The sequence below is a fragment of the Chiloscyllium plagiosum genome, unplaced genomic scaffold (assembly GCF_037043375.1).
Source record: "Chiloscyllium plagiosum isolate Xiang-an unplaced genomic scaffold, Cpla_swu_hap1 HiC_scaffold_34, whole genome shotgun sequence".
Classification (NCBI taxonomy): domain Eukaryota; kingdom Metazoa; phylum Chordata; class Chondrichthyes; order Orectolobiformes; family Hemiscylliidae; genus Chiloscyllium; species Chiloscyllium plagiosum.
The window spans coordinates 31,833,095-31,848,193 of NW_028270172.1; the positions used below are offsets into that span (position 1 = coordinate 31,833,095).

Genomic DNA, 15,099 nt, shown 5'->3' on the forward strand with positions numbered 1-15,099 from the left:
CAGGGGATGGGCACAATTGAAATGTGGAGCTTATTCAGGGAACAGCTACTGTGTGTCCTTGATAAGTATGTACCAATCAGGCAGGGAGGAAGTTGTCGAGCAAGGGGCTGTGGTTTACTAAGGAAGTTGATTCGCTTGTTAAGAGGAAGAAGAAAGCTTATGTTAGGATGAGACGTGAAGGCTCAATTAGTGTGCTTGAGAGTTACAGGTAAGCCACGAAAGACCTAAAGAGAGAGCTAAGGAGAGCCAGGAGAGGACATGAGAAGTTGTTGGCAGACTATACATATATGAGGAATAAAAGAATGATTAGAGTAAGATTGGGGCCAATCGAGGATAATAGTGGGAACTTGTGCGTGGAGTGCGAGGAGATAGGGGAAATGCTAAATGAATAATTTTCGTCAGTATTCACATTGGAAAAAGACAACATTTTCGAGGAGATTACTGAGATACAGGCCACCAGACTAGGTGGGATTGAAGTTCACAAGGAGGAAGTGTTAGCAATTCTGAAAAGTGTGAAAATACACACCTCCCCTGGGCCAGATGGGATTTATCCTAGGATTCTCAGGGAAGGCGGGGAGGACACTGCAGAGCCTTTAGCTTTGAACTTTATGTCATCAGGACAGGAATAGTGTCAGAAGACTGGGGGATAGCGATGTTGTCCCCTTGTTCAAAAAGGGCAGTAGAGACAACTCTGGTAATTATAGACCAGTGAGCCTTACTTCGGTTGTGGGTAAAGTGTTGGAAAAGGTCATAAGAGAGAGGATTTATAATCATCTCGAGAGGAATAAGTTGATTAGGGATAGTCAACATGGTTTTGTGAAGGGTAGGTTGCACCTCACAAACCTTATTGAGTTCTTTGAGATGGTGATCAAACAGGTGGATGAGGGTAAAGCTATTGATGTTGTGTATATGATAAGGCATTTGATAAGGTTCCCCACTGTAGGCTTTTGCACAAAATACAGAGGCATGGGATTGAGGATGATTTAGCAGTTTGGATCAGAAATTGGCCAGCTGGAAGAAGACAGAGGGTGGTTGATGGGAAATGGAGGAAGTGAGGACTGCAGATGCTGGAGATCAGAGCTGAAAATGTGTTGCTGGAAAAGCGCAGCAGGTCAGGCAGCATCCAAGGAGCAGGAGAATCGACGTTTCGGGCCTGAAGAAGGGCTTATGCCCGAAACGTCGATTCTCCTGTTCCTTGGTTGATGGGAAATGTTCATTTACTAGTGGGGTACTGCAAGGATCTGTTTTGGGTCCACTGCTGTTTGTTGTTTTTACAAATGACCGGGATTAGGGCATGGAAGGATGGGTTAGTAAATTTGTGGATCAGTGGAGTTGTGGATATTGGCGAAGGATGTTGCAGGTTACAGAGGGACATAGCTATGTTGCAGAGCTGGACTGAGAGGTGGCAAATGGAGTTCAATGCAAAAAAGTGTGAGGTGATTCACTTTGGAAGGAGCAACAGGAAGTACTTTATTCTATGAATTAAGGAACTTGCAAGCACTATGCAAGATGTAATTGAGACAAACCACTGAATTAGTCTATTTTACCAAATGTCTGGAGGAATCAAGTGACAACAACATTAATGCACTGAACTTGAATGTGACAATGAGTCAAGGCAGGACACCATTAATTTAGGTTTGAATTCAACCTTGTATAAAGATATCTATGTTAAGAAGGGAATTGTTTTTTGGTAATAGTTGCAGAATCAATGTTTGAATCTACCCATTTATATTTGTTAACATATATGTAAAAAAATTAACACAGTCAAATTAAAAAGAGTTTTTTCAGACCTAGAAGCATACCATGTTGCTATAAGCTTTCAATGGTCACTTTATAAAATCAGATTAATGAACCACAAGGGTTACCATAACTTTACAACTTAAATATTTCATATATAGCAAAGTGGTGAGACAGAAATAAACCAATTTCATTTTAATAAGACCTACTGAAACTTTGTGACACAGACACGCAGTGCATCCAATGAATCCAATGAATCCAGCAAAATCTGGACAATATCCAGACGTGGTCTGAGAAGTGACATGTAATATTTGTGCCACACAAATGCCAGGCAATAACCATATCCAACAAGAAACAATCTAACCATTGCCCCAAGACATTCATGGATGTTACCATCATGGAATCCTGAGGTTACCACTGACTAAAAACTGAACTGAATGAGCCACAAAAATACAATGGTGACCAGAGCAGGTGAGAGACTAGGAATCCTGTAGCAACTCATTTCCTGACTCCCTAAAGCCTGCCCACTACCTACAAATCTCAAATCAGGAGTGTAATGGAATACTTCTCCTTTGCCTGGATGGGTACAGAAAATTGACACCATCCAGGACAAAACTGCCTACTTCATTGGTAGCACATTCACAAACATTCACTCCCTCAACTACTCTGTAAGAGCAGCGCGTACCATCTACAAGACTCACTGCAGAAATTCACCAAAGCTCCTCAGACAGCATCTTCCAAACCCATGACCACTTCTACCTAGAAGGACAAGGACAGCAAATGCATAGAAATATCACTCTTTGCTAGTTCCCTGCCATGCCCGTCATTATCCTGAATTGGAAATATATTGCTGTACCATCGGTGTCATTGGATCAAATACTTAAATTTCCTCCTTAATGGCATTGTAGAGGTATGTGCAGCACATGGTCTGCTGCTGTTCAAGAAGGCAGCTCATCACCAGCTTCTCTAGGGCAGGTAATGAATACTGACTCAGTCAGTGATACCTACATCCCATGAGTGAATTTTTTAAAAAGCCTTTTAAAATGCTGTGGGGAAAAGCTGGCACAATGCTATGTGAAGGCATCAGAGCACATGCTTTCCCACTGTCATGCCTGCTTGTCAGACAGGCAAGGTGGCAAATGGCCCACCACCCAGAGATCAATTAAGCCACTTAAGCAGCCAATTAAGAAACTCTTTCCTCACCATCTGTCCTGCACCATAAGACCCCAGAAGAGATCTATGCCTATTCTTTTTCTCATGCTAATCTGATGAAGATCACACACTATACACCGTATATACTCAAGTAATAGTTGATCTCACGTAAAAGTCGACCCCTTATTTTTGGCCAAAAGTCTGGAATTTTCCATATATCTTATGTAAAAGTCAACCTTGGTTCTTCACAGATAACAGATCAACATTTGTGAGTCAAGATATTATTCTGTACATAAATGTTACGATGAGGGAATGAAGTTTTTCTTTTATGTTATTATGTGACTTGATGTACAATTCACACCATTTCAGCATGGGAGTCAGGTGACAACCAACTTTATGGAATGCAGTCCTATACCTCATTGAGGTTTTGAAACGTCTTCTTTGCTTTGTGTAAAAATGCCCCTCCAGAAAAATAAAAAAAATTACAGCAGTGTTTAAACTGAAAGTTATTGAAGTTGCAGAGAAACTTGAGAGACTGGAGAAAGATATCAAACCAACGTCAGATAATGTTAAAACTAAAGTATGCCAGCATGGGTAAGCCTAGCAAGTGGCCACAATTAGACAAAAAAGTTGCTGAGTGGGTACTTCAAAATCGTCGAAATAGAAAATGTTGATAGCCACGAAGCCATCTGAATTCATGCACAAAATGGATCAAAGAAGGATGGAATTTCCGATTTTAAGGGAAGTGCTGGCTGGTGCACCAGGTTCATGAGAAGGCATGACAGAGAACTATGATTGCATAAAAGCTGCCTACTGATAAGATAAGATATTACAGGTTCACGAGTTTGTAATCAGAAATGGCAGAAGGAAGGCTACAAGTTATCATGCATTAGAAACATGGACAAAACACCTATTACTCTCAACATGCTAGAGAGTCGAACTGTGAACCAAAAAGGAGCAAAAAGACAAATATTGGTGAAAACCACGAGCCATGAGAAAAATAGGTTGACTTTAGTTCTTTCCTGTATGGCTGATGAAACTAAGTCAAAACCAATGGCTGTTTTTAAGAGAAAAACTTTGCCAAAGGAGAAATTTCCAAAAGGAATTGTCATCCATATGCATCCACAAGGTTGGATGGATGAAGATGGATGTAGAAAATGGATAAGGGAAAGTTGGAATTTATGACCTGGTGGACTATACAAGGAAATGAGCTTGCTCGCCAGGGACCAGTGTCGATCACATCCAGTGAAGAATGTTGTTAATAACACCTGGTCACATAACACTGACATATCTGTAATTCCCTGCAGACTTAAAAGTGTTTTGCAATTAGTAGATGTTGGTATCAATAAGCCATTTAATGAGAATGAAGTGAAATAACTGGATGCGTGATGAAGAAAAAGCATACATGAAAGGAGACAGTATGTAAACTCCATCACTGCCACTGATCTGTGAATGGGCTGTTCAATCACAGAAGGAAATAAAAGCTGACACTATTTTCAAATCATTTAAGAAATGTGGAATTTCAAATGCAGTAGACAGTACAGAGGATGATTATTTGTGGAGTTGACAGTGTGTTGCTGGAAAAGCACAGCAGGTCAGGCAGCATCTGAGGAGCCGGAGAATCGATGTTTCGGGCCGGAGCCCTTCATCAGGAATGAAGAACAAGCGGATGATGTGCTATCATTAACTATGGACAGCGAAGATGAAGAGGATCCATACGATAATAGCATTCATCTGGATGATTATGAAGCTTTATTTGGTGTTGAAGATGATGAACAGTGTGATTTTGCAGGATTTTAATGAACTTTTGTATTTGACATGTTGAACTTAAGATGTAACATGTATTGGTAATTGTGATCTAAAGTCGTATTATATTTCTACTTCACTTGTAAGTATAAATAAAAGCTTATTACTGGTAATTCATTTTTGTTTCTATTGTCTTTACCCGGTAATTACCATAATTTGTTGTGCTTTTTTCTTTATTCGTTTAGAGATCAACTGGGCTTCTGCTAATGATATGGTATGAATTTTAACGGACCCCTTAAATTTAATCTTAAAAAGTAGTCTAAAACATTCACCTATTACTTGATTATATACTGTACTATCCTAAAGGCTTGAAGTATAATGATAAAAGGAAAAGCATCTGGAAAAATCTTCAGCGCTTTAGGTCTGATTGAGGTCCTGTGTGAATGTTTGGATGACCCAATGTGGACTGACTGCATTCAGAAAAGCCAGGTTTATGTGTAACTGAATATTGTGCCCTATCACCAAGATGTATGGGCCATATTTTACACTCAAACTGCCATTCCCTCCTACATTTTTTGTTAAAGAAATCTGACAGAACTCTTATAGAATGGATACCTAGGGGAAGTCAAACCATATCTTTTTCTATAGCAGTAGTTGTTGTATTCTGTGATTTAGATGTTTTGACAGCTTCTGTGAAAGGGTAAGTGTGCAAGATAAATGTGAAGCTAGGATGCCAGGAGAATAGGATACCAAATGGGTAGTGTGCCAGGCGGTAGGGATTTGAATTAGAGTGTGGTGCTGCAAAAGCTCAGCAGGTCAGGCAGCATCCGAGGAGCAGGAAAATCAATGTTTCGGGCATAAGCCCTTCATCAGGATTGAGGCTTGTGGGCCGGGGGCGCTGAGAGATAAATGGGAGAGGGGAAGGGAGCTGAGAATGCAATAGGTAGATGTAGTGGTTGGGAAGGTGATAGGTCAGAGAGGAGGATGGAGCAGATAGACGATGGACAGGTCAAGAAGGCGGTGCTGAATTGGAGGCTTGGGACTTGGATAACATGGAGGGAGGGGAAATCAGGAAACAGGCAAAATCCACATTAATCCCGTGTGGTTGCAGGTCCCAAGGTGGAAGATGAGGCGTTCTTCCTCCAGGCATCAGGTGGTTAGGATTTGGCGATGGAGGAGGCCCAGGACCTGCGTGTCCTTGATGGAATGGGAGGGGGAGTTGAAAGTGTTCAGCCTCAGGCTAGCAATGTTGGTTGGTGTGGCTGTCCCAGAGATGTTCTCTGAAACGATCTGCAAGTTGGTGTCCTGTCTCTTCGAGTGCAACGGATATAGTAGATGGCATTTGTGGAGATGCAGGTAAATTTCTGTCAGATGTGGAAGGATCCTTTGGGGCCTTGGACAGAGGTGAGGGGGAGGTGTACGAGCAGGTTTTTTACTTCCTGCAGTGGCAGGGGAAGGTGCCAGGATTGGAGTGAGGGCTGGTGAGGGGGCGTGGATCTGACAAGGGAGTCACGAAGGAAATGGCCCCTCCGGAACGCTGACAGGGGTGGGGATGGAAATATGTCTTTGCTGGTGGGATCTGTTTGTAGGTGGCGGAAGTGGCGGAGGATGATGCGAGGTATACGGAGATTGGTGGGAGAAGGTGAGGACCGGGGGGTTCTGCCCTTGTTGAATTGGGAGCTGCTCTGTGTGAGGCTGTCTGTGCCACAATGGTCAGACTGATTCTAATCTAAAAACGGACTTATAGAATCTTACATGAATTCATGCAGTTTTTCAGCAAAGTAAAATGTAATTCTGCAAGTACAAATTCACCCCACAAACTTATGTGTGTGTGTGTGTGTGTGTGTGGAGGAGGGTGTTATGAGTGTCTGCGAGAGTGTGTGTATATGTGTGAGTGTGAGTGTAAAGGGGTATAAGTCTGTGAGAGGGTGTGTGTGGAAGTGGAAGTGTGAGCATATGAGAAGGGTCTGAGAGAGAGTGTGTGTCTGTAGGAGTGTGTGTGTGTGTAGGAGTATCTGTGTGTGTACTGGAGTGTCTGATGTGTGCGTAGGAGTGTCTGTGTGTGTGCGTCTGACTGTGTGTGTGCATAGTGCATTGGGGTCACCTGTAGTGTGACATAAACCCAAGGTCCCAGTTGAGGCCCTCCCTATGTTCGGTACCCATGAGGATGGCCTTAACCGGGACCTTGGGTTCATGTCACAGTACAGGTGATCCCATTGCACTTTACACACACACATACACACACACACACACCTTCTCTCATATGTTCACACATACACTCCCACACACATACAAACACTCTCTCATAGACACTCATAAAACACCCCCGCCCCCACACACACACCTACGTGCACACATACACACACAAGTTTGTGGGGTGAATTTTGTACTTGCAGAATTACATTTTACTTTGCTGAAAAACTGCATGAATTCATGTAAGATTCTATAAGTCTGTTTTTTAGATTAGAATCAGTCTGACCATTGTGGCACAGAGAGTCTCACACAGGGCACCTCATACCTTTAATGCATTATCTGGACTTACATGACACCAATTGTTAAAGTTCACTTGAGAATGTAACTTTTGTACAATGTTTTGTGGTTTACATATAAAAGAACGAAAACCAACATGGTCATTCTAAAAGATGAGAGACTTAACAAACAATCCAGGTATTTTTCAATATATAATTTCAGTTACATCACACTGTAAACTTCTGCTCTAAATTCTGTGTCTTATGATCTTATACTCCACAACCACCTGACGAAGGAGCAGCGCTCCAAAAGCTAATGCTTCCAATTAAACCTGTTGGACTATAACCTGGTGTTGTGTGATTTTTAACTTTGTTTCAACCTATTCACCTTATTCTAAGCAAATGATTTTGTACACAAAATGCAAAGTAACTCTTTACCACTTCTGTAACAAAAATGAATTAGTTACTCATTGTCAAATCTGTTCAATATCCACTTCATAGAAAGCAAAAACAGACACTGCAGCTGCTACTCTCCCATGACATTTAGATCTATGTCAATTTCCTCCAGCATTAATATACAGAAAGGTACCGCTGAACAACAGCAACACTAATATCAAAGCTATAAATGCACAATCAGAAATTGAATACTCTGCAATGAATAGCATACCACTTGGTCTCTCAAAAACCTCTACAAGCTTTAAATTAGAATTACTTTGTAATATCACTTACCTGGATCAATGAAGTGACGACAACATTAAGGACACTTGACACCATCCAAGCCAAGGCAATTTGTTTGACTGACATCTTTACTATCTGATTGATGCTCACTCCTCTAGCATCCAATAAGTACAGCATTTACCATTGACAATGTGCAGCAGACTGTCAAGGTTATCTGAACAGCATCACTCCCTTACCATTCCTACCACAAAAGCATGTAAAAGACATACGTCCTAGGATCATGACTATCTCCTCATAACGCACCATCCAGATTTGCAGTAATGTTCTGACGTGTTCAACATTAACACCAGGACTGCAGTGGTTCTAGGAGAAGCCTTAACCTATATTCACACAGCAGCAAGGATTAATGAACGCTTTCTGCCAATATCACCAATACCTTAAAAATAAAATTAACACAACCAAAAAGACCAACATTGAAATATCAGAAATCTTCAGCATGTTAGATTAATACTCTTTATACAAGTGAACAGCAACTCTCAGCATCTTTCTTTGTTGGTTATGTGGCCTAATGAAACAACTTTACAACATGGCAGGAGGCAGGCCAAACCTTTGTTCCTGTGTTAGCTCTTTTAAAACAAAAGTGATATTTAGTCCCATATACACAGCAGACCTCATCCTGAAGTACCTCTCTATCTCTCAAATTACTTAATGAAATTAGCTTTCATCATCATTTTACATTGAGCAATACAGATTCTGGCAACTCAGTGATGAAATTTCTCATCTCCTGTCTGGATCTTTTTCTCAATGAGTTGAAAGGGAAGACCGGAAGAGTTTCTTTAGAAATACAAATGGCGAATGAGAGGCCACTGGAAAATGAAGAAATAATAGTGGAGAACAAGGCAATGGCTGAGGAACAGAATAACTACTTCAGGTCAGTCTTCATGATGGAAGACACAAGTAATATGTCAAAAATTCAAGAGTGTGAGGGGACAGAACTGAGCATGGTGACCGTCGCCAAGGAGAAGCTGCTAGAAAAACTGAATGGCTTGAAGGTGGATAAATACCTGGACCAAATGGACTATACCCCAGAGTTCTAAGGGAGATAGCTGAAGAGATAACAGAGGCGTTAGTGGTGATTTTTCAGGAATCGCTAGAATCAGGAAGGGTCCCAGAGGACTGGAAAAATCACTAACGTGACACCTGTTTAAAAGGGTCCTCCTCAGGATGGCAGCTGGTGACAAGCTCAGCTGGTTCCGCAAAGCTCAGTGTTGGGACCACAACTTTTCACTTTATATGTTAACGATCTAGATGAAGGAACTGAGGGCATTCTGACTAAGTTTGCAGATGATACAAAGATAGGGAGAGGGCCAGGTAACATTAGAGAGGCAGGGAGGCTGCAGAAGGATTTGGACAGGTTAGGAGAGTGGGCAAAGAAGTGGCAGATGGAGTACAATGTGGGAAAGTGTAAGTTCATGCACTTTGGTAGGAAGAATAGAGGCATGGACTATTTTCTAAATGGGGAGAAAATTCAGAAGTGCAAAGGGAGTTCTAGTCCAGGATTCTCTGAAGGTAAACTTGCCAGTTGAGTCAGTAGTTAGGATGGCAAATGCAATGAGGACATTTATTTTTACTTGAATATAAAAGCAGGGATATACTTCTGAGGCTCTGTTCAGACCACATTTGGAGTTTTGTGCGCAGTGTTGGGCCCCATATCTCAGGAAGGATGTACCGGCCCTGGAGCATGTTCAGAGGAGGTTCACGAGAATGGTCCCAGGAATGAAAAGCTTAACCTATGAGAAATGTTTGAGGACTCTGGGTTTATACTTGATGGAGTTTAGATAGATGAGGGGGGGACCTAATTGAAACATACAGAATACTGAACGGCGTAGACAGAGTAGATGTTAGGAAGATGTCTCCATTAGTAGGAGAGACTAGAACCCGAGGGCACAGCCTTCAAGTAAAGAGAAAACTTTTAAAATGGAGATAAGGTGAAACTTCTTCAGCCAGAAAGTGGTGAATCTATGGAATTCATTGCCATCGAAGGCTGTGGAGGCCAGGTCATTTTGTATATTTAAGACTGAGATAGATAGGTGCTTGAGTATCAAGGGGATCAAGGGTTACGGGGAGAAAGCGGGAGAATGGGTTTGAGAATGTATCAGCCATGATTGAATGGCAGAGCAGACGCAATGGGCTGAATGGCCTAATTCCTGCCCTCTATGTCTAATGGTCTTATGATCTTATATCTCTAGTTATTGACCTCTTGCCAAAGTTCTGCAATTTCTTTCTGCTTGATCAAAACCTCTCATTATCCCGAAAGCTGCGATGAAATAAACCTTTGATTTCTTCTTCCAAAGGAGAAAAGTCCTAATTTTCCCAATTTCCTCTCATAACGGAGTCTCCTTGTCCCTGCTGGCATCCTAGTAATCCTCCTCTGAACTCTTTCCAAAGACTTCACTACTTTCCTGAAGTTTGACATACAGAATTCCCCATGATACTCCTACTGAGGCCTAACCAGTGAATTTGTGACCTGAGATTTATAAACTGATCATTCATATTCTCTGTCCATAAATAGGGTTCTGTCATTGAGACTCATCCAGACTGTTCCTTTCAAACAATAAACTGTGGTACATTCAAGGATACTTCATGAATATTTGGTCTACCTTCATAGAAATCAGAGGTGCACAGGGTTGTACCAATGATGGTGTCAAATTGGTTATTTTCTTTGCTGCAGATCAGTAGTTCCTGAGACAGATGTGCATTTAGTTCTGTGCAGTAAGCTGTGATCTTCCCCATTACATTCTGTTCAAAGTGTGGATGGAAGCAAGGATCGACTGAGACTTTGCTGATCACAACTGTGCCTGGCTTCAAGCCTGAGAAATGAGAAAAAGAGAACTCAAAATTGAAATCCAATAGAATGAATATTATTTATAAATAATGCAATGTCATATCTACCTGAGTCCAGGCCATTACTATATATTGAAAATATTGGTTCCAAAACTGAACTCTGGAAGATACACTGTTTAGTTTGTTTTATGTTGAAAAATTGCCATTCACCTCTTTGCTTTCTGTATGGTAGTCAATTTTAGATCCACACTTCCACTGTTACTTTAAACACATTGTCTTCTATGATGGTAAAATGTTCATTATGTGTCAATTTATCAAATATCTTTTAAAAATTGATGTTCATATGAACAAAATTCCTTCATCAACTACCTTAATGATTTCAGTATAGAACTCAGTAAAACTTGTCAGATGTAATTTACATTTAATATAGCTAAACTGGTTGTCATTCACTAATTCATGCTTTTCCAAGTAACATGTAATTTTGTTCCAAATTATGAATCTCTTTTCTTTAGTGTCGATCTGAAGCTAATTGGTCTGCAGTCACTGGGTTTACCTCTGCCACTACTTTTTGTATAAAGATGCAACACTCGTAACCACAGAGTCATGGAGTTGTGCAGCAGAGAAACACACTCTTTGGTTCAAATTTTCCGTGCCAACCAGATATCCTAAATTAAACTAGTCCCATTTGCCAATATTTGGCCCATATCCCTCTTAAACCCTTCCTATTCATGTCCCCATCCAGGTGCCTTTTGAAAATTGTAATTGTACCAGCCTCCACCACTTCCTCTGTCAGCACATTCCATACACACACCACCCTCTGTGTGAAAAAATTGCCCCTCAGGTCCCTTTCAAATCTTTCCCCTCTCACCTTAAACCTATGCCCTCTAGTTTTGGAATCCTTCACCCTGGGAAAAAGACCTTGGCTATTCACCCTATCCATGCCCTCATGATTTTATAAACCTCTGTAAGGTCTCCGAAGTTCCAGGGAAAATAGCCTTAGTCTATTCCGCCTCTCCCTATAGCTCAAACACTTCAATCCCAGCACCATCCTCGTATATCTTTTCTGAACCCTTTCAAGTTTAAAAACGTTGAGAACAGAATTGAACACAGTATTCCAAAAGTGGCTTAACCGATGTGCTGTACAGCCGCAACTTGACCTCCCAACTCCTATATTCAATGCTCTGACCAATGAAGGCAAGCATACCAAAAGTGCTTTTCACTACCCTGTCTACTTGTGAATCAACCTTCAAGAAAGTATGGTACTGCACCTCTAGGTTTCTTTAACAACATTCCCCAGGACCCTACCATAAACTGTATAAGTTCTGCCCTGAATTATATTACCAAAATGCAACATCTCACAATTATCTAAATTAAACTCCATCTGCCACATCTCGGCCCATCTGGTCAAGGTCCCATTGTACTCTGAGATAACCTTCTCCACTATGCACTAAGCCACCAATTTTGGTGTCATCTGCAAACCTATTAACCATTCGATGGAGGATTGAAAAAACTTGTGGCTGTAAGAGCTGATCCTTTTTTGAAGTATTTTAGGTGTTGGAGGTAATTTCCTTGAATTCCAGGAGCAGCTGTCACGTTGTATTGGAACTTTGGGGAAAAAAGATCAAAACAACTACCTTTTAAAAGGAGGAAGACAGACAAAAGGCAGCGACCACATGATCAGTAAGGGAGAGTGAGAAAGAGCCTACACTGCCAACTGACACAGCAGTGAATCTGCATAATTACTGCCTTTGCTGTTTAAGTTCATGTATCTCTGGACATTGGAATGCATCTCAGAAAAATTAACAATCAGCAAAATTCACAACTGACTTGGAGGATCCAGTGTGGGCAAGCTCACAGCACAGGAACAGACAAGTGCACAGTTTTTAATGTGTAACCTTGCAATAAGTCTACAATATTCAGTAGAGTGGGTTCTTTCTTGATTATTTGTCTTATTGAAATCTGTCTCTTGATTAAATTTTTAAAATATAAACCCATAAGTATTAAGTTAGCCTGGATCAGTGTTTTTTTTAGAGCAATAAGACGGTGCTATTTTCTGGGTCTGCAGATTGTCAGAGAGCAAAGATGGCCTTGAGTAAAGTGATATGCTCTTCCTGGCGGATGTGGGAGTTTAGTGAGAGTTTTCATGTTACTGATGATTATGTCTGCAGGAAGTGCAAATCCTATTAGATCTCATGGATCAGTTGGAGGGGCAGTTAGAGGCAATGAGGAATGTACAAGAGCAAAGGGGTGTGATGGATGACAGTTATAGGAAGGGAGAAAAGCCACAGATACAGTCAGGCAGCTGGGTTACCTCCAGGAAAGGTAAAAGAGGGAGGCAGGTAGTGTAAGGTCTTCTGCAGCTATCTCCATTTCAAACAAGGATGCTGTTTTGAAAAACATATGGGGTGATGGACTTTCAAGGGAACATAGCACAAACAGCTAGGTTTCTGGTATTGAGACTGGCTCTAATGTAATAAGGGGTATGTCAGGTTCCAAGCAATCGATTATGTTAGGGGGCGTTCGAGTCAGAGGCACAGACAGATGTTTCTGTGGCCAGCATGAACAATCAGAATGGTGTATTGCCAGGATCTCAGAGAGGATGCAGAATGTTCTCACGGGGGAAGAGGGGCCAGCAGGAGGTCATTGTCCACATTGGAACCAATGACATTGGAAGGGAAAAGGTTGAGATTCTGAAGGGAGATTACAGAGAGTTAGGTAGAATTTTAAAAAGGAGGTCCTCAAGGGTAGTAATATCTGGATTACTCCCAGTGCTATGAGCTAGTGTGGGCAGGAATAGGAGGATAGAGCAGATGAATGCAAGGCTGAGGAGCTGGTGTATGGAAGAAGGATTCACATTTTTGGATCATTGGAATCTCTTTTGGGGTAGAAGTGACCTGTACAAGAAGGACGGATTGCACCTAAATTGGAAGGGGACTAATATACAGGCAGGGAGATTTGCTAGAGCTGCTCAGGAGGATTTAAACTAGTAAGGTTGGGGGGGTGGGACCCAGGGAAATAGTAAGAAAAGAGATCAATTTGAGACTGGTACAGTTGGGAAAAGGAGCAAGTCAAAAAGTCAGGGCAGGCAGAAACAAAGCAGAGAACAAAGTAGGACTGAAAATTAAATTGCATTTCCTTCAATGCGAGAGGCCAAACAGGGTAGGCAGATGAACTCAGGCTATGGCTAGGAACATCGGACTGGGATATCATAACAATTACAGAAACATGCTCAGGGATGGACAGGGGACTGGCAGCTTAATTTCCAGGATACAAATGCTATAGGAAACATAGAAAGCCGGGCAAGAGAGGAGTGGGTGTGGTGTTTTTGATAAGGGATAGCATTACAGCTGTACTGAGGGAAGATATTCCTGGGAATACATCCAGGGAAGTTATTTGGGTGGAATCGAGGAATAAGAAAGGGATGATCACCTTATTGGGATTGTATTACGGACCCCCTAATAGTCAGCGGGAAATTGAGAAACAAATTTGTAAGGAAGTTTCAGTTATCTGTAAGAATAATCGGGTGGTTATGGGAGAGGATTTTTACTTTCCAAACATAGACTGCGACTGCAATAGTGTTAAGGGTTTAGATGGAGAGGAATTTGTTAAGTGTGTACAAGAAAATTTTCCGATGCAGTATGTGGATGTACCTAATAGAGAAGGTGCAAAACTTGACCTACTCTTGGGAAACAAGGCCGGGCAGGTGACTGAGGTGTCAGTGAGGGAGCATTTTGGGGACAGCAACTATAATTCTATTAGTTTTAAAGTAATTATGGAAAAGAATAGACCAGATCTAAAAGTTAAAGTTTTAATTTGGAGGAAGGCTAATTTTCACATTATTAGGCAAGAACTTTCAAAAGCTGATTGGGTGCAGATATTCGCGGGTAGAGGGATGGCTGGAAAATGGGAAGCCTTCAGAAATGAGATAACGTGAGTCCAGAGAAAGTATATTCCTGTTAGGGTGAAAGGAAAGGCTGGTAAGTGTAGTGAAAGCTGGATGACTAAAGAAATTGACGTATTGGTTAAGAAAAAGAAGTAAACATATGCCAGGAAAGATCGAGTGAATCCTTAAATGAGTATAAAGGCAGTAGGAGTATACTTAAGAGAGAAATCATGAGGGCAAAAAGGGGACATGACATAGCTTTGGCAAATAGAGTTCAGGAAAATCCAAAGGTATTATACAAATACATTAGAGACAAAAGGGTAATTAGAGAGAGAATAGGGCCCCTCAAAGATCAGCAAGGCAGCCTATGTATGGAGCTATGTATGAGTATTTTGTATCAATGTTTACTGTGGAGAAGGACTTAGAAGACATAGAATGTGTGGAAATGGATGGTATCATCTTGAAAGATGTCCATATTACAGAGGAGGAGGTGCTGGATGTGTTGAAATGCATAAAGGTGGATAGATCCCCAGGACTTGATCAGATGTACCTTAGAACTCTGTGGGAAGGTAGGGAAATGATTGCTGGGCC

The 15,099-nt window shown here is 41.3% G+C and overlaps 1 protein-coding gene across 3 annotated transcripts in view; it reads right to left on the bottom strand.

Moving 5' to 3' along the window:
* LOC122564409 (uridine phosphorylase 1-like) overlaps positions 1 to 15,099 on the bottom strand; it is a 117,743-nt gene that overhangs the window by 23,584 nt on the left and 79,060 nt on the right. For all 3 annotated transcript variants that reach the window (XM_043719225.2, XM_043719222.2, XM_043719223.2), the window contains one exon: positions 10,442 to 10,651. In XM_043719225.2, coding sequence (XP_043575160.1) covers positions 10,442 to 10,651 — 210 coding nt within the window. The remainder of the gene's footprint in view (positions 1 to 10,441; positions 10,652 to 15,099) is intronic.